Below are 19,800 nucleotides of genomic sequence, written 5' to 3' on the forward strand. Positions count from 1 at the left end.
ACACAAACAGGCCTATAATTAGACACTTCCAGTCTGCTACCGCCCTTATGCAGCGGCACTATCTTACCTTCCTTCCTTCCATTCCCTGGGTACCTTTCCTTCAGCCAGACTTTTATTGAAAAGCCAGGTCAACGGAGCTGTCAGTTCTTTAGCATATTCTCTCAAACCCGTGGTGAAATACCATCCAGTCCAACAGCTTTATTGGTATTCAGAGTACTCAGTATTTGGAACACACTCTCCTCTTGCACCTCTAAACTCTGATCCTGCCATATCCCTCTAATATTAAAACCTCCTCCGGGATGAAATACTCCAATAAAGTGCTCATTGAACAACTTCACTATGTTCTCTGTATCAGTCACTCTATTCCCATTTTTATCTTGCACTTTTTTTCCCCCTGTCACTTCCCATTGGGTTATATGGGTTGAAGTGTTTTTTCGATTTATTTTCACTACTACCAAGCCACATAAAAAGCTGATCTTGAGTATTATGACTGCACAAACAATTAATAATATGGTAGCTGATGATAACCGTTTGCTGGAAGAGGCCTGAGGGTTTTATTTTGTAAATACCTTCATTCTGATGGAAAATCACACAAGAATGGTTTATTAAATCATTATACATATATAAATATCTTGTTTACTTTGAAACTTAATTTTCTTTTCCCTCATTTTTTTTTGAATACTCTCCATTTATAATTGCCATTAGGAAAGTTTGAATAATGCTCTTCCTCCAAATGCATTAACCCATTGAGCAGTAAAGCAGTGTGTGTATATGTCACCATGTTTCTATCACAAAAACGGTATTGACATTCAAATTTTAACTATAGTAAATCCATAAATTTATGTCGGCTTTTGATCTTTCTCTTAACAACCTCCCCCCCCCACACACACCTTTTTTTTTTTTGTATTTATATGCCATTCAGATTTTCCTGTCAGTTAAGAAAAATTTCATTTTTCATAGTTTTAAGATTGAAAAATAAAAAGCACATACTTTTCAAATATTTATTTTTACATTTTATAAAAAATAAAAGGTACATACCTTTTAAATATTTATTTTTACAGTTTAATTTACAAAACACATACACTGATCTCAGTTATCAACTTCAAATAACAAAACCATCAGTTAACCATCTACCATGACTTCTGGTACAGTGTCACGAAACTGTACCTTTAGTTAACCTACCCTCAGTTATCTGAGCAAAATGATTTTCCCAGTGTAATCAGATAACTAGGGGGTTACTGTATTAGAGGATGGATTTTCTGGCAAATAATCACAGAATATATGCATTCTTATGACGTTATAAGAAGCTTCCTTACTCCAGAAAATTAAGCATTACAAGGCTTTATTTTGAATTTTTAATCATAAATCAGAAGAAATCTTATTTGTAATATTTAAATATATTTGCCAAGTGTATGAATGCAGGATTTATGGTTAAACCAAAAATATTGTCACAAGACAAAAAAAGATGATCTTGAAGGCAGCAACTGCATACAGTAGTTACCTGGAATCATTAAAGTCATGAGAGAATGCAGTAATACATGTGCAAAATCCTGCCAGCAGGATTGATGATTAGCAAATGCTACTATTATCAAAATATTTCTAACAAAACATTTATGAGCAGTTTTTTTTACAAGCACTTTTGTTTTGTTTGTTTTTTTAGGAACTTTACAAAATTGTCATCTTAAACAGAGCACATAAATGGCATAATGTGAATTGAAGCAAGAGCATTTATAATGCTTGCTAGTAATAATATTCAGAATAAATTTTTTTTTTTAGCATGACTTGTTTAGTTTGTGAAGAAAGATTAAGGAGACTAAATTGTACCTGATATTTTCATACTGCATAAATGTCTATACTACATATATCTTGAAATATGCATTATTTGAATTATGTAATATTTTTAATAGTTAAAGAAAAATTTGAAAAATCTAGAAATGTGCCACAACTCATATACTGAAAATAATTTCATAACCCAATTCAAGTACACACACACTGAGTGTATTGAACCAGAAGAAAATGAATTTCTACGTCCAAAAGGATATATACATATATATCCTTTTGGACCATTCACAGAAGTTCATTATGCTAACTTTTTATGATATTTTCCCAAAATATTCAAAACTGCCCTTTAGAATTTATGTAGTAGCAGCATTTTCATGATGTATGCAGAAAAAAATAGATTGTAATGCCAACCAAAACTAATTCTATTTTCATAAATGTAGTATTATACATGTAGATTGCCATACATTATTTTAAATTGAAGGTAATTATTAACTTCATGAAGTTAATAATTATTTAAAAATCCGATGGATAAGTATAGATAGAATATTTTAGATGCTCTGCAATGACACACCATATTAAAAATATTTTCAATTTTATATATTCATCCTGAATATATACAACTATACTTTTATATCTATCTATCTAGAAATTGACTGTAGTTTTCTCCTCTGAGGTAACCTATGAATATACATTTCTGCTTTATGTTCATGCAATATGGATATTCTGAATTCACTCACATCACTACAAATTTAAATATATAAAAGGTGATCATGTAACTTATTTTTACAGAATCAGAATATCCTAATGCTTTCTGAATTTTTTAATGTACAAAATATTATTTACAAATTTTCACTCTGAACTACTCCATTCCTTAACTGCCTTGGTGTTGTGCTACTGCTAGACTCAGATGTTCCAATAGGCTGCCCATTTACTGTAATATTAGCATAGATAGGCTGAGGAGTACTGCTAAATGTTACAAGTCCATTAGGATTATTGCGAATTGCACCACTACCATTCAAGTTGGTGTTGCTATTAATTTCGGTTTCCAATGCCAGTCTCGGATAAGAACGAACTGCTGAGGCATCTTTACTATCTGTAGCACGGACTACTGGTAAACTGCTGGTCTGTTTAAAATTCTTGGCTCTTCTCCTGCAGTAATTAAACATTTTAAATAGTTTTTTTAAAAAAGCAAAAATATACACTAATTTTTGATTACCAGAATATAAGTTAACCAAAATGATGAGGTATTTAACTGGTATTAATTACAAATCTTGATTCAAGAGCAGTGGCGGCCCGTGGTAATTTAAGTGGGGGTGTTGCCTATACAAAATTAAAAAAAAAATTTTTTTTCCCTAATTAGTAACCAATTTATTAATAAATAATTCTACAAATTTATTTATTAATAAATTGGTTACTAATTAGGAAAAAAAGAATTATTTTTATTTTATTTTGTATAGGCAGCATCCCCACTTAAAATTTCACCAGCCGCCACTTCTCAAGAGTATCAAAACAATTTACTCTACTGTCTGAGCAATTCAAGTTTGGCTTAACAGCCTGTACACACATGAAGGAGCAATCTGCTAAACTTCAGGGGATTGATTCTTTGCATGATTTTAAGCAAAAGAGAAGATACGGTCATTGCAGCATGGTCTATTTCCTGAAAACATTGTGAGAACCTGTAAACGGTATTAGACTGATTAAAGATACCAAGCAATTTTAAACTTGGTTTTACTCCATTTATCTTTAACATAATTATACCCAAGGTAAGAATACTTTCTGGTATTAGACTGGCTATATTTAACAGTGGTGCTCTGGTCATACTGAAAAGAAGCCGGTTAAGTTTGAAAATGAGGAAAAAACTTGAAAGTTTTTTTTACTTGGTTATACTATAAATTAAAGATGCCAAGAGAATATATTCTTGGTTTCATCCTTTATTCAAGTGTCAGCAAACAAAGTTTGCATGTGAAGTAACTTCACAACTGGGTTACTTGTATATAGAGGCTAAATGTCACATCAATTGTTCAGTATCCCATAATGCAAAGCACATATCCTAATGGACATGTATAATACTACTAGTTGTTACTGGGTTTATATGCAAGAAATTTTTCATGAAATGGGAGAAAGGGGTAGAATAAGGGAACATACCTGAAAACTGTATAAGGAGGGTGTGAGCAGATTCTTTGCATGAAGAATTGGTGAGTGGAATGTGTTGTCTGACACTGTGGTGAATGTAGATACATTGAATGAGTTTAAGGCACAGTTTGATGGACTTGTGTGTAACAGTTTGTGCCTCATGCGATAAGTCTTTTGACTCCATGGAGGACTGGTGTTAATAATAATAATATAATTACAGATTCCTATAATTTAACAGAAACTATTCTTTAATTTTCTCTAATGAACCACATCAATAAGAGAAGAAAAAAGCCTAATTGGACACCATTTGAGGGCATGGGGGACTGATTACAGAAATAATGGAGGGGACTGTAGAAGGAAAGAGGCCACAAGGCAGACCAAGAATTTCATATGTAAATAACATAATGATGCTAACCAGCACTAAGAGTTATTATTATTATTATTATCATCAACATTTGACCTCCATGAAGTCAGAGACTCATCGTGGGAGGTACTCACTATTGTATACAATGCATTCCACTCACCAACCACCCTCCATGCAAAGAACTTGCTTCTCACTCCTTTGCTCACACCCTCCTTATACAGTTTCCAGTAATGGCCTCTTGTTCTACTCCCCTCTCCCATTCTATGAAAAATCTCTTCCATGGCTACTTAATAACAATCCCTGACCAGCTTATATGTCTCAATCATATTCCCCCCCCCTCTTCCTCCTATTCACGAGGTTCACAACTTACATTCTCTCAATCTGTCCTCGTACTCCACATTCCAAAGACCGCTGACTACTTTTGTGAATCTTCTCTGTAACCTTCCCAACATATCCTCATCACCATGAAAACCTGGCGACCAAATCTGTGCACACTAATCCACAGGAAGCCTGATCAAGGCCTTATACAATGGAATCATACCCTCTCTATTTCTGCATGTCAGGATTCTCCGAATCATTGCCATTATTCGATTCGATGCGATCTCTCATCTCCTCTACTTCTGTTAAAGTTTCCCCACCAAGTGGGGAAACTTTAACTCTGCATCCCATCGTTGCTTACCAAATCTCAAAACCTTACACTTGGCAATATTGAACTGACAGTTCCACTTACCTGCCCATTTATGCAATCTATTCAAGACCTCTTGCTAGGCATTAACATCAGTGTGACTGTGCATTGCTCTCCCCAGTTTTGCATCATCTGCAAACAGCTGGATATCACTAGTTAAACCTGACCCAAAATCATTAACATACAAATTGAACAACAATGGTCCCAAAACTGACCCCTGCGGCACACCACTGGTGACCTTTCTCTTTCAAGATACTGCACCCCCCATATACAACTTTCTGATACCTATCTGACAGCCAGTCATTGATCCAACACAGAAGTCTGTTATCTAATCCCACATGTTTCAATTTATTTAAGAGCTGGTCACGTTACAGTCTATCAAAAGCCTTTGCAAAATCCAAGTACACCACTGTATATGCATCTCCTCTGTCCAAGGTATTTGTCACCTTGTTATAGTACATAAGTTAGTGAAACATGATCTCCCCTTAACAAACCCATGTTGAAAACCACAGAGAATACTGCTGTTATCAACCCATTTCTGTATCCTACTTCTCACCAATCTCTTCAGGACCTTCACCACAACTCCAGATATACAGACCGGCCTATAATTTGAAGCTACAGCCTTATCACCGCCTTTATGCAGTGGAACAATTTTACCCTCCTTTCACTCCCTTGGAACCTGTGCTGTTGCAAAACTCTTATTAAACAGGCATGCCAATGCTACTGCCAGTTCCCTGGAACATTCCCTTAAGATGCGTGGTGATATGTCATCAATTCCTATTGCCTTATTAACATCAAGGTTATTTATTTCCTCAAATACCTCCTGCTCACTCACAATTAAGCTATCCTCTCCTATGTCCTCTACACCAGTACTTCCCAAACTGTGGGCCACGGGCCCCCTTGGGGACAGTAAGTTTTGTTGAGGGGGGGGGGGCATGAAATAATAAAAACAAATTTAAAATGTTTTAAGACACAGTAGATTTTTTTTTAATCTTCAAAGAAACTTATTTAATTTTTATTATTTCTTTTTTGCTCTTTTTTATATTTTAATGGAAAAAATCACACATTGGTGTTAACAAATTTTTCTTCTTGCATATTTCGGCCATTAATGAACATTAGTAAATATATGCTTATTCGTATAAGTTTCGTTTCAAAGGTATTGATACGAAACACAAAAAAGATTACAAAAACCAAAATTTTTAATATAAATACAATAAATATTATAATAATATATGACTGTATTGCAATTTTTTTCAGCGGGGGGAGCCATGAAATATTTTAATTTTTCCAAAGGGGGCCTTGGCATCCATAAGTTTGGGAAGCACTGCTCTACACTTAAGTTCCTCATGATTCCACCCTGATCAGGATGAAACACACTTATAAATTGATCACTGAATACCTCAACAATGTCTTCTGCAGGAGTTATCATTCTACCACTTTCATCCCTTAACTTCATCTTTCCATGATCATTCTTCCTTCTACTTGCCACATATCTAAAAAACTCTCTAGGATTTTTCTTACCCTGATTTGCCAATTTCTGCTCCTACTCTATTTTTGTTTTCTTTACTAACTAAGTCACTCTCCTGACTTGTTCTTTATATTCTTCATGTGACTAATTACCATTATTCATCTTGTATTTCCTCTAAAGTACTTTCTTTTTCCAGATTTCATGCTTAAGTTCCACATTCATCCATCAACTCCTTGTTCCATGTTATAGCTCAAAGTTGTCTCCTAAGCTTGTCATAATCACTAGCGTTATAATTCCACATATGCCCATTCCTTGCAAAAGCATGCTTATGACTAGCCACACACAGGTGATTACACCTACCTTATTCAGCCTTTTGGCCTTTGGGATACATTCACACATTGATGCTGTTATGTATTTCTTTGTTCCCATGCAGCATTTATTTCCTTACTGCTCAACTCCTTGTTCCATGTTGTAGCTCAAAGTTGTCTCCTAAGCTTGTTATAATCACTAGTCTTATAATTCCACATATATCCTTTCCTCACAAAAGCCTGCTTACTAGCCACAACACAGGTGATTACACCTTCCTTATTCAGCCTTTTGGCCTTTGGGATACATTCACACATTGATGCTGTTATGTATTTCTTTGTTCCCATGCAGCATTTATTTCCTTACTGCTCAACTCCTTGTTCCATGTTATAGCTCAAAGTTGTCTCCTAAGCTTGTTATAATCACTAGCCTTATAATTCCACATATATATCCTTTCCTCGCAAAAGCCTGCTTATGACTAGCCACAACAAAGATGATTACTTCTTGATCACTTTCACCAATTGGAGGAAAATGTGAAACCCCTCTAACAATTACATCCTCTGATGAAACGATCAGATCTAGAACTCTTGATCCTCGCGTACCTTCCTTTACGTGCTGCCTGAGATGGTTATCTTCCAAGAACTCGAGAAATTCACTTTCCTTATTCCCAAATGCTATCTCTTCATTCCAATCTATACTGCCATAATTAAAAGCACCCATAATAATTACCCTTCCTTTGTTCACTAATCCAAGTTGTTTATACATTTCTTCATCACCACCTTCCACATTCTCATGCCTATAGCAACATCCAACTAAATATGTCTTCCTCTCAACCTCCACATTATACCACACTGCCTCATAACCATTGCCATTATTTTCCCCTTTCATGTCTACCTTATGTGGACTTAATTCCCTTGCTATCATCAGCAGCAGCACTTCCCCCCTCCCTTCCTGCCCTTTCTATCCTCACGAAAAATACTGTACCCTTCCATTTCTATTCCTGTTATGATATCATCTTCATTCAACCATGTTTCACTTATTCCAATGATTTGGGGGCGAATAAACTCAATCACTGAAACCATTTCATCCCCTTTATTTCTGATACTTCTGGCATTTGTAAACAAACACAACAATTCGTTTTTAGGTCTATAGCCAGTTCTATCCAAGCCATATATTGGTTGTGATTTCTCCACTACACCTGCCAAATCACCTTTATCATTGCTTACCACATATACCTGCTCAGTTTCCACTCACATTGCAATATACTCCATCTTCATACACACATTCATTGCCACTTTCAACATTCACTTGTTACGATGTGCTGCTATAACTAACCAATCTTTGGATTGATGAAGAAGAATTCTTTAATTTGTTTATGGTTATCTCTGTTTGAATGTCTGTGTCATTTTTTGATTAAAAAAAAAAGCATTCAGGTGGGTGAAATACACTATTCTAAAAATCATGGACAGCAATATGTCTGCTTTGAGTGTAGTGTGAAAGATCTTATACTAATTTCTGATATAAAGTTGGTGGTATTCTGCTCTGCCCCTTTCTTTAAATTCCCATAATTATGAGGATCATCTTGGCTGTGCTACTCTCATTCTAGGTTCTAGATCATCCCACAAAATTTTATCAGCAGTTCAGAAAGGCAGTCCGGTTGATTATTGACATTCTTCTTACAGAGAAGATCAGTTTCTGCATTGTGTCTCTTCTGCAGATATTTCCATGGCCACTGTTCAGCAGAACTTGCATCCATTGCCTCCCATTTCTGCCGCATGTACAGGAACTTGAGCAATATCCCTTTACAGTTGAACTGCATACCCATAGAACCTGCTACTCCCAGTCATCTTTCATTTCTTCCACCTCAATTCTAGATCCTTCATAGCTCAGTCGGTATAGATGAAGTCCTTTGGTCGGAAAGACCTGGGTTCGATTCCGTCCATGGCATGAGGAATCTTATCTGGTCTCTTTCAACTAAAGGTGAGTTAGCCAGTCTCATAGAGGTGGAGGGTTTTTCACCCGGAAACTCGGGTTTTTCGTCCCTCAGAACAGGTAAACCCCCTGAACACACGGATCTAGTCATAAAATATATACTTAATCCCTCATTAGGAGGGCTCAAACCCATCCTAAGGAATGGGGAGGAAAGGGGGAGAACCCCTATACGAAATAAATAAACTTCAATTCTGCAGAACAATCTTTCATGAAGCATTTCCAAAGGACTACACTCTCCAATAGTTCAAGAGGAATATCAACAGAATACTCTACTCCTGACCCTATTCACACACATCATTTGTTTGTTATAGGCTCTTTTGTCTTTCATGGATAGGGGAAAAAAAAAAATATATATATATATATAACATAGAATATTTTCATGTTGGAAGGTGTAAGGGTATTGCTATAAAACTGCTTCAATATGCCCAACTGTCGAGAACTGTGTAATTGCTAACAGTCATAACTCCATACACTATGACTGTGTATTTAATCTACCACAATAAGCAAATCCAGTCATTACACCATCTCCTACTGCTGGGACAACATAAATAGGTAAAAAGCATTCTCCAGGCATACATTAGGGTGGAAAAGAGTGGTGTTACTTGTCATTTAAAAGGACTGACTTCCATTGCTGCATAGTTCAGGTTCCATGTGTTGGCTTATAACAATCCATGATATACACCGTTAATGAAAGTTTGTGAGCTGCATCTCTTTCATAAAAAAATTCATGGCGTGCAGCTTTACATGTCACCAGAGATTTATGGGTTGCTTGTGACTGCTCGCATCTTCAAACAACTTTGCTTAATAGGATGAAGTAAACAGCTTGTTAAGAAGCATCAACTCCTGTAGGCCTTATCTGGTCATATCTTGGACTCATTGTCTCCTGTGGCCTTTCATTTCTTCATCACATTGCAAAGTATGGACCTGGGATTGTTTAATGTTTAGGAATGTATACTAGTAAACACAGAAATGATACCTATAATTTTTTTCCTTTTTTTGGTATAAATAATTATCATTTACCATAAAGATTGAAATGATTTTTGATCTCCTTTATTGGTCACAAAACTGTTGAATAGATACATCCATTTTCCTATAGTCACAGAATGGCTCATGACATTTAGTGGGATAGCATTATTAAACAAGTAACTTTGGTGGACTATAACTAATTATTATCAAATATGTATTTTTAAAATTTCCCTCCCTGGGAAGAAGGGAGGGGATATAATTGTTGAAGGGGATTGTTTTTAAAGATCGTTACAGAAGAAATTTTTCAGTTGTGTGGTAGGATAGAGCAGAAGAGTTCCCTCCACTTCCAGAAGTACTCAGCCATTGTGTATTTCAAGGATTAGTGCTGTGTAGGTGATCATTGATGTGGCCTCCTGTGATGAGGCTTCATATTCCATGTTGGTGCACACGTGATTTTAATAATAACAATATTTAAAATGTTGTTGAATCATGAAGTGAAAGCATTTTCTTACAAAAGTTTGAACATTTCAGATTAAAACTAAAATACTTTAACACTTAAAGATCATTTAAAAAAACTATTGAAGATGAGGAGAATATGGGTACATTTGTTTTACTAACTGAAGTTAGAACAGCAGAAATAAATTCTTCTGGAAATTTTGAAAGAAAAAAATTAAAAAAAAATAAAATAACAAATATTTTTATTTATTTGTTTGTGCTATATGAGAATGGAAAGGGGTGGATCTGATGTACTGACTGGTCCATTTTATCACACACTCAACATCACCATGTCTTATAGTCATGAGCAACAGAAAATTTTTGAAATGGCTTGAAAGAGTGCTATGTTTGTATTTTGTGTTTTGTCTTTGTAGGGTTTCTAGATTATTTAACCTATCTACTGTACTAATATACTATAAGTCTACAACCTTTATTTGAGAATAAAAAAAAAACAGCTGCCTAGTTAGACTGATCACTGAGAATTAATCTAGAAAATAATTTATTGTGATTAGAGAAAATATAATGGTACTTATGAAACTTTATTATTATTAGATGAGTAACTATGTAGTACAGTGCATCCGAAGGAGTTCACACTTTAAACTATGTTGCATAATAATCATCATACCTATCCTCAAACCCATTCACTAAGAATGCTTTCATAGAAGAAAATATATAATCTTCAGCCCACTCATGGTATGAATGTGCTATAGGTTTATAAACCTTGTATTGGTACTATCTACATAAAAAAAAAAGGTAAGAAATATCCACCGAAGGATAAAAAATAGCAAAGTAAGTAATATTTGTTTTTGAACTTTATAGGTTTTAAAATTGGTTCAGAGCTTAAACAAATGCAAACCTTAACAATATATATATATATATATATATATATATATATATATGTATATATGTAGAAAGTATTTTACCTTCGGTAATAAATGTTAAAGATACCAAGCTATTTTAAACCTGGTTTTACTCCATTTCCAAAGTAAGCAAACAGACACAAGTAAGTCAAGTTTGTGCCTGCAAACTTGAAATGGAGTAAAACCAGGTTTAAAATAGCTTGGTATCTTTAACATTTATTACCGAAGGTAAAATACTTTCTACATCTATCTCTCCCTCCTGAGATTTTTATTTAATAAGGTTAAAACACCTTATGGTAACTTGTTCTGGTAAAATACTTATAAGCTCCGTATTACTGAAATCTTGGTATTTCTAGCCTGGCTCCCACTGATGAGCAATAAAGGTTGAAACCGGTCCGGGTAGTGGCCTCTTGCCTTTAATACATAGCATCATACATCTCCTCCAGGAGATGTGCTTTGCATTAAGGGTAAATATTAAGAATAGTGATCAGAGCTTATCCACCTTTTACCATGAGTTGCCTTGGTCTTGCACTACACGTGGGATCACCAGACTTGCAATACTTGCAGGTGCAAAGTTGACTTACTTGTCTGTTTGCTTACTTGGGAAATGGAGTAAAACCAGGTTTAAAATAGCTTGGTATCTTTATGATGTTTCAAAACATATGATATGGTATTGGCATGACTTGCCTTCATATTATACTACATAAAAGATAAACTTATCCCAATAGCCTGTATACTGGCTTTTTATCTATACTTGTGATTCAAGGTTTCACTAGATGATGGATGATTCAAACAGCTGATTTCTAAGCAGAATCCCCTCTGTTTATCATGGCATCCAATGTTTCAGTTATGCAGTGATCAAAAGTTCACTTATGAAAACAGCATAATTATAGTTATGAAAGAAATAATTATAATTTACAAAATTCTTGACTTTGAAATTTGGAGATATTAAATGAATAAGCACTTGTTATTTTGCAGTCCATATCCTAGCTGTCTAGTGAATGCAACTTTGAATAAATTAAAAAAAAAAAAAAGCAATATGAAAAGGCATACTAAATTACATGCATCTGAAGCACTAGAAAGACAAATATGTGTTCACTGTTCATTTACCAGTCTATAAAATAATGACTTATTCTTTCATTTAACAGGTTTCAGTGAAAGCTGTTTAGTCTCTTTTGCTCATAGTGATAGTGCATTTACATAATATTCCAGTAACATTCAGTTATAAGATTACATCTACAAGAATATCTTCTGGAAAAATATTCACAAAAATGTGAATATTTTCGCATTTTTGTTTTTATATGAAGAGATGAATTTTAGAATAAAAGCAATGCAGTATGGAAAACTGTGGAGCACATCTGAGGATGAGAGAGCTCTGTTTACAACCTTACAACTCCTTAGGTAGATTACAATTGAATGGAGAAGGAAAGCTTTGGTGAGAGACCGTTTTCTGGGCAAGTAAATTTGTGCTAAGGCAGGAAAACCAGAATTGTAAGAGTGGAATATACCAGAGATGGCCTCATGTGGAGATTGTGGCTTGAGATATGACAGGATGTACACTATATGGCAGAGTGTACGTGCGGAGTAATACCAGTTCATTGTCAGTATTAGAATACCAGTAATGCAATGTTTTTTTTCTGTATACAGAAGCTATTGAATAAAAGGAATGAATCTGTGGCATTGAGGCATTGCCAAATTTAAATTGACACCTTCAAGGATTAATATACTTGTTTAAACACATGCATGCAGGCACACTTCAGTAAATGAGATGGAACAGGAGAAATATAGGAAGGTTTATGGTCCTAGAACTATGCCACCTATTGGCTTTGGTTGGATGTTCTTGATCACTGGGTTGATTTTCTGCAGATGCGGGTTTTCCATATGAGAGGCAGTTTGATGCAGCCATATTTGGTCAAGTTAGTATAGTTTGTGACTGTTGCTACAGATTCGAGGGAAAGTCTCTCAAAAACTAAACTTGCTTGGGTGGATAAGGTGGCATTTTTCTATTGGATCTTGTGACAGGTATCAGGGAATGGTATGTCACGCCTGAGTGGCTGTAGTGATGGAAACATATGGTCTTGGTGTTCTGATATTTTGATGTTTGCTGTCCTGCCTGTCGGGTCATAGTATGAATGGTTGCAGCTGCAGGGTACCTGGTAAACTAGTTAAATCGGGAGATTGCAGATGACATTTAGGAAAGCAAATTAGAGATGCTAACTTTCTGTGTGGTTTGTAAGTAGTCACAAATTGTGCTTTTTAAGATCTTTACTAACTTTTCAGAGAAGCCACAGATGAAGAAACAGTGACAGATTTGATGTAATCTATGTTTGGAAAGGGGGGTGTGAAATGTGGATATAGGGTATTAGTATTCTTTTCATCTGGAGGGGGAGGTTAGCCATCAGCTAAAAATATGTTTTGTATGCGGTTGAGTTCTGTGGTGAGTGCAGTGTTATCAGAGGAAATTCATTTTACACTGTGGACTAGAGTTTTTATAGTGTCATATTGTTGGAGGAAGGAGAGTGACTGTTGATGAACGTATTTACCGGTGGAAGAGGGTTGAAAAAGCAAGTAGTGAATAAAAGGGTAAGTCGGTTCTTTATGCATGGAGAATGGTAGGAGCATGGAATGCATTGCCTGAGAGGGTGGTGAAAGTAAAGGTGCATGAATTTAAGGAATATTCCATGGAGGGTAAGAAAATAATAATAATAATAAATTTTAACTTACGCTTTCATACAGATCACTGCTGCAGTAATGATGATAATCAACAAAGCGCCAGCACCTACAGCAATTGCTATTCCTGCATACAACAAAATATAAACAAAATTACAACAGAATCTTTAGTTAAGTATAAATTGCATATAAAGAGAAAAAAAAAAGACTGTTACATACCAATTGTTTTGGAGGTATCTGATTCTTCATCTTGGTCATCAGATCCTACAAAATAATATCTAGTTAAAACAGTGCAATATAATAAATAATTAAAATAAACCCAGATAATAAACAATTCCTGTGTTTCTGTTATCCAGGACTATTTGAATAAAAACAAACAAAAAAACAATTCTCTTATGTCCTTCTAATCTGTGTCCCCATACTTGAAGACAGCCAATAATTACTCACTCTGTGCTCAGTGAACTGATTTACTGATGTATATCACCTTTTGGACCCCTTGGCCTATATCACTGACTATTTTGTTTTGCTGGATTTTCTTACTCCAAGCAGCCTCAAATGAGAGTCTCCTGTTGGCTGCACTTCATATGCTATCGTCAGCAGTATCTCTTCCTCTCCTCTTGTTCTTTCTGCAATTTGTGGTAATAAACTGAAATTTTTGGAAAGCAATGGAATATGTAAGCTACATGCCTTAATGAGTTTACTTTTTTTCTCAGTTGATACTGTTCTTAAAAAACAAGCAATTTGTTTTTTAAGAACAACCAATATTTCTGGTAAAATGTCCTTTATCCCAGCCAACAAAGAGCTGGTTGCTAGAGAGATGGCAAAGTTTGTGATTTCCAACTTAAATGGTGGATAGTTATGCCACTGTGGTATAGATACTTGTGTATATCTTTAGGTGGTAAATTACTTTCACTTCAAAGTGCAAAACCTTATTTCTGGAGACCTGAATGGGCTTGAAAAGTTTCAATGGTTTTTCTTTAGAGTGAGATCCAGGATTAGCGATCCAGAATTAATCTAAAAAAGAGTGATTTAAAAAAAAAAAAAATATATATATATATATATCAGTTCCAACCCAAATGGAAGGGCGAACATTGGAAAATAAGGAACCTATTGACCCTTTTCTTGTGAGGAAGACTGTTCCAGGGAATTGAGGCACATGAATGAAATTAAAAGAGGAAGAGGAATAGGCAGGTTTAGTGCCTTTGCAGTTGGACTGTAAAATGATGGACAGCTGCTGCTTGGGTTTTAACAGCCCAATAAGGCAGAGAAATGATGGATGCAATCAGTAGAAAAGATCCAAAGCTTAAACAGGCAGTCTGTGGGACAGTGGTTGAAGTGAGGGAAGGATCATTTATCAGCCAAATTGATCTCCTTTGGACAGCATCAAGAATTTTTAGGTAGGTTTTAGGTACAGCACCTGAAATATGTGAACAGCATTTATAGCTGGATGAGTGAAAAATAACATCTTGAGTGGAAAAGGATGTCTAGTTTTTAAAGAAGCTGTTGATATTCCCTTGTCAGGAAAAGCTAAAGGTAAATGTCAGTCCAAGGTAGGGGAGACAGATCTGATTGAAGGGAAGATGAGTTGAGATTCTTTTTGCTAGAAAGAAGGAAACACCTATGTTTTGGTAAGACCAAAGGTGACTGAGTTATCCTTACATCATAGAAGAATGGTATGAACATCAGTGTTTAAGGCACTGGTTATAGATAATCTTGAAACTTAGGATGTTTGAGCAGTGCAGGGTTTGTCAAACAAATAATAGGAATGGAATGGAGTATATACACTATCATCAGCAAACTTGTGGATAGGATTACTCATCAATGAGAAGGTCATTTGCATACAGGAAAAGCACTGGTATCAAAGTTCAAACAGAGAAAGTCATCCATTATGATATGTAGTGAACAGAGAGAAAGTTGCCTACCCAATTACAGAGGGTGAAAGGTAGACCAAAGGATAGCAATTTACTGAACAGGCAATAATGCCAGACCAAACAAATGCTCTGAAAATATTTCTCCAAACTTTTCCTTAGCATTTGTTCAGTGTTACGTAATGTTGGCTAAGAGATTTGCTGTAGATCTAGTGCAATCAAATCCAAACTGGTGATCACTAATTAATTGATGACACTCTTGGGCAGTGAGACAGTTGTCTGTTAATGACCATTATTATGAAAAGAGAACTGATGTGAGGATGATGGATGAATAGTTTCATGCCATGCTTTTATCTCTGCCATGAAACTCTGCAGTGTATCAGGATGATACTGGGCATAGAAGAGTCTAGAGATAATATAGGGTAGATGTTAATTCAGAAGGCACATCTCTTAGTACAATTCAGGACTAGAATATTATAATATACTATCAGGACTAGAAGCCTTTTTGGCATCTAGGTTGTTCAAAAATCTTATGTTTTTCTAGGAGCAGATCACAGGTGGCATGCAGTGAACCATTTCTAGTATGAGAGTTGATTTGCTTTGGCATCTTTGGAGGAGACAAATGATGCCAGGAAATCAGCTACTTTATCTTTAGATGTTGTAATTTTTGTGTCATCTGGATGAGAGAGAAGTGGAAGTATATGTGAGCAAGTCATGCCCTTTGGTCCCTTGTAAGGAAATTATAACAAGCTTATTATTAATTACAATAAATTTAATATATCAGAAATATTTCAAGAAAATCAAATTACCATAATATGGGAACAATGTACAAACTGATATGTACATGCAGGCACTACATTAGATAAGTGAGACTAATGTAGTGCCTGCATGGACTACATTAGGTAAGTGAGACTGAAGTATAGCAACCGATGGTTAGCCTATGCTTCAGTCTAAAGTCCAAAATAATGACCCCTATTGGGCTAGAATGAGTGATCTTGGTTGCTGGGCTGAAGCTCTGAGGATAAATGCTTCCCAAATTGGAGGTTGGTTAAGGTATCAGACTATTTCAGCGCGTATCTGACGTGGCGGTGAATGTTATGAATGTAACTGAAGTTATCGTATGAAGGGTTACACTGCTTTTCTAAATTTTTTGCTATGGTTTCAGCATCTGAGTGAACAATGCCTAGATCAGATTTGAGAGGGGGAAAAAGATTTATTTTTGTTTTTGATATTTCTCAACAGTTTCCAAATGGTTTGATCACCGGGAGATATGAAGGCTAATTTGTCTTGCCATAATTGGTTTCTGTGGGCTTTAAGTGCATCTCAAATTGCACTATTTAGTTTATTGAGGAACTTTTTGTCTTGGGGTGCCTGCAGTGGAGTAGCTGAAGGGCGGTCTGCCCCAGGCAACACTTTTCGCATAAACACAATTTTATTTTTCGACGATTCTTTTATGTTAACTTAGTAATTTTTATTACTTAATTAACAATTAGTTTTTAACACCTGTACTTACAACTAAAATAAACATAGTGTTTTAATTTATTTCCCTATACGTTGACTTTTGTAGTATTTTTGGTGTGTATTGAGGGGCAGCAAAAGCTCCACCTACACCACTGGGTGCCCGTGTGTTATGGAATTGTTTTTTTTTTTTTTTTTTGCCTTATTTTTTTCCCTGATTAAGTTAATGATATCTTCTGATAATTGGTTAGGCTTAGAAGCAGTTATATTTGAGGTGATAGATGATAAAAGGCAGTGTTGATTTGTTGAGTAAGTTTATTAACTGCAGTTTCGACTTGGAGTTATGACAAACGGGGCCAATGCAGTCTGGGAGCATTTTGGATAATTTTTCGCAAGATATGAAGGTGTGAGGCAGAGGTGGCAATCCCTTCTGATTTCCCAGTTGGAGCAGAATAGGGTTGTGGTCAGAAGTTAATTCGTTTAGTGAATCCAGGGTTACTGTAATTGAACAGTTTGGAGGACAACTATATCCAGGACATCGGAGGAATCAATCAAACTGTGATGAGTTGACAGCTGTGCAGTTGGAACTTGAGTAGTTGAACAGGATGTGGCCATTCTTGTTGATAGATTTACTGCTCCAGGCAGGATGTTTGGCATTCAAGTTTCCAGCAATAATGACTGGCCCTTTAACTCCGAGGATGGTGTCCAGATCTGAAGTCAGCAATGTTTTTAATGGTGGGTTGTAGGCTGCATAGATTTTTAGATTTCCGACTGAGTTTGCAATGACATCAATACCTGTGACTTCAAGGTTAGTGGTTGGCTACTGAATGATGGTTAATGTAGTTTTCGATAAGGATGTCTGTACCACCACGTCTATATTCAAGTCTGTCATTTCTGTAGAGCTGGTATCCTTTGATTTTGGGGGTTGTCAGCAGGCCTCAAGGGTATTTCATTAATTAATAAAATATCTGGGTTAAATCTGTCATTGAATTCCTGGATTTCTAGTATTTTGTTTTTGAGACCGTTTGCATTCCATGCAATAATCTTTAGAGAATCTGGGGTAAGTTTTTTCCTATACATTAGAGAGTGCAGTTAAAATGGACTGGGTTTGCTTTAAAAATCTTTTTGTAGAATTTAGTGATGAATTTGAGTTGATGAAATCGTACAGCATATTTGCAAGAGAAGAGTTGATGACAGCAGTTAGATTTGAATGTGGTTCAGGCAGATTCTGATCCTGGACTGTCTTTTTCTGAGCAGGCCACGTCGGCATATGTTCTTGTCTGTTGTTGAAAGTTCATCTTCTTGGGGTCTCAGTTAGTGGTGGATGGGCACCTGTCACCCTGTTTGTACTAGTAAGGGACTGAGGAGCTTAAGTTTCAGGAGCTCTCGTTTTAGATGACGAGGTAGATTGACTGTTTGGGTCAGTCCGGCTCTGTTTTTGGGGGTGATAAATACACCCTCTATAGTTAGCAGAGTGAGGGCCGCCGCAGTTGGCACACTTAGCCGGGGTGGTTTTTGGCTTGGTGCAAGTGTTTGTGGGATGAGTCTCGCCACATGTTAAGCATCTGTACTGAGTTTTGCACAACTCCTAGGCATGGCCAAACTTTTGGCACCTGTGGCACTGGCCAGAAGATGCTCTTTTCTTCAGTTGTTCTAGCATAATTTTGAGCCCACAGATTGATTTTAAATTGTAGATGTTTTCATACATATTACGGATCTCCACAAGGACTAGAGGCATAGGGGTCTTGTCTGATCTATACATTCTGCTGACCTTTATATGAGGTATGTAGCTATTTCATCTGGATCAATGTCTTCGGAGACTCCTCAGAGCACCACTTTCAATTTTTTTTCTGAGGTAAGTGAGAAGGTTATGATATCAAATATCTCTGGCATCCATTTCATTTGTTAAATTTCTGTAGTCCATCACCGTAGCAGGCTGAAGTTTGATGCCTTCATCTACATTTTTGGCTGTACAAAGTTTATCTGTAGATTTGCCATGGTGGTTCTTAAGGTTGTCCGTCTCTGCTTTTCCCTTAGGATGATTGGGGAGCACCTTCTCATTGGGGGAGGCAGAGGAATCTAAATTGGGAGTGTCTTCATCCATGCCAACACCATTTGTTGGCTCCAAGGCATAAGTTTTGAGCTTCTTGCATACGTGGATTTCTCCTTGATCAGAGGGTGTAGGGGGTGGAGACCACTAAGTTAATTTTTCCCTCCATCAGAGGAGTGTCTTCATTCTCATCATCAACCCTGGATACGGAATATAAATTTAGGGAGCCGGGCCATTTATGCTGAAATTTTTTAAGAAGCTGAGTGCTAGCCCTTTATCGAGCAAGTCAACGATGATGTCTGGATCGATCATACTTGCGGGCCATTCAAGCGCAAACATTTTTAGAAGTTTGTTTAAGAAGCTGATTGCCAGCTCTTTATCGAGTGAGTCTATGATGGTGTCTGGGTCGGACATGTTCATATTGATTGCTTGTGCAATTAGTCGCAAGAAAAATCCCGCAGGTCTAGGGACCCACCAGCAAAAAATCCTGTAGACTGAGGTGGTCTGCTAGCAGTGTATGTTACAAACGAATCAATAAGTGTCGTAAGAAGAATCCGTGAACTTACTTGGCTCAGCTTGAATTCCCTACTTCCCTAAAGCCATACATCCACCACTGGTCCTCTTTCGGGTGGGGCCTATGCGGCCATTGACCTCATACACATTTCGTGTAGAGGGGGAGACAGTAGGAATTCGGGCAGTGCAA

The 19,800-nt window shown here is 36.3% G+C and overlaps 1 protein-coding gene across 1 annotated transcript in view; it reads right to left on the reverse strand.

The window, feature by feature from the left end:
• Positions 1 to 2,587: 2,587 nt before the first annotated feature.
• Positions 2,588 to 19,800, reverse strand: part of LOC150101079 (P-selectin-like) — a 337,168-nt gene continuing 319,955 nt past the window's right edge. The window contains exons 19-21 of the mRNA XM_090401605.1: positions 13,941 to 13,985; positions 13,776 to 13,848; positions 2,588 to 2,931 (exon numbers count right to left, since the gene is read on the reverse strand). Coding sequence (XP_090257731.1) covers positions 2,622 to 2,931; positions 13,776 to 13,848; positions 13,941 to 13,985 — 428 coding nt within the window. The 3' untranslated portion in view covers positions 2,588 to 2,621. The remainder of the gene's footprint in view (positions 2,932 to 13,775; positions 13,849 to 13,940; positions 13,986 to 19,800) is intronic.

Source organism: Typopeltis vanoorti, chromosome 12, assembly GCF_054136105.1.
Source record: "Typopeltis vanoorti isolate ZY-2024b chromosome 12, IOZ_Tvanoo_1.0, whole genome shotgun sequence".
Classification (NCBI taxonomy): domain Eukaryota; kingdom Metazoa; phylum Arthropoda; class Arachnida; order Uropygi; family Thelyphonidae; genus Typopeltis; species Typopeltis vanoorti.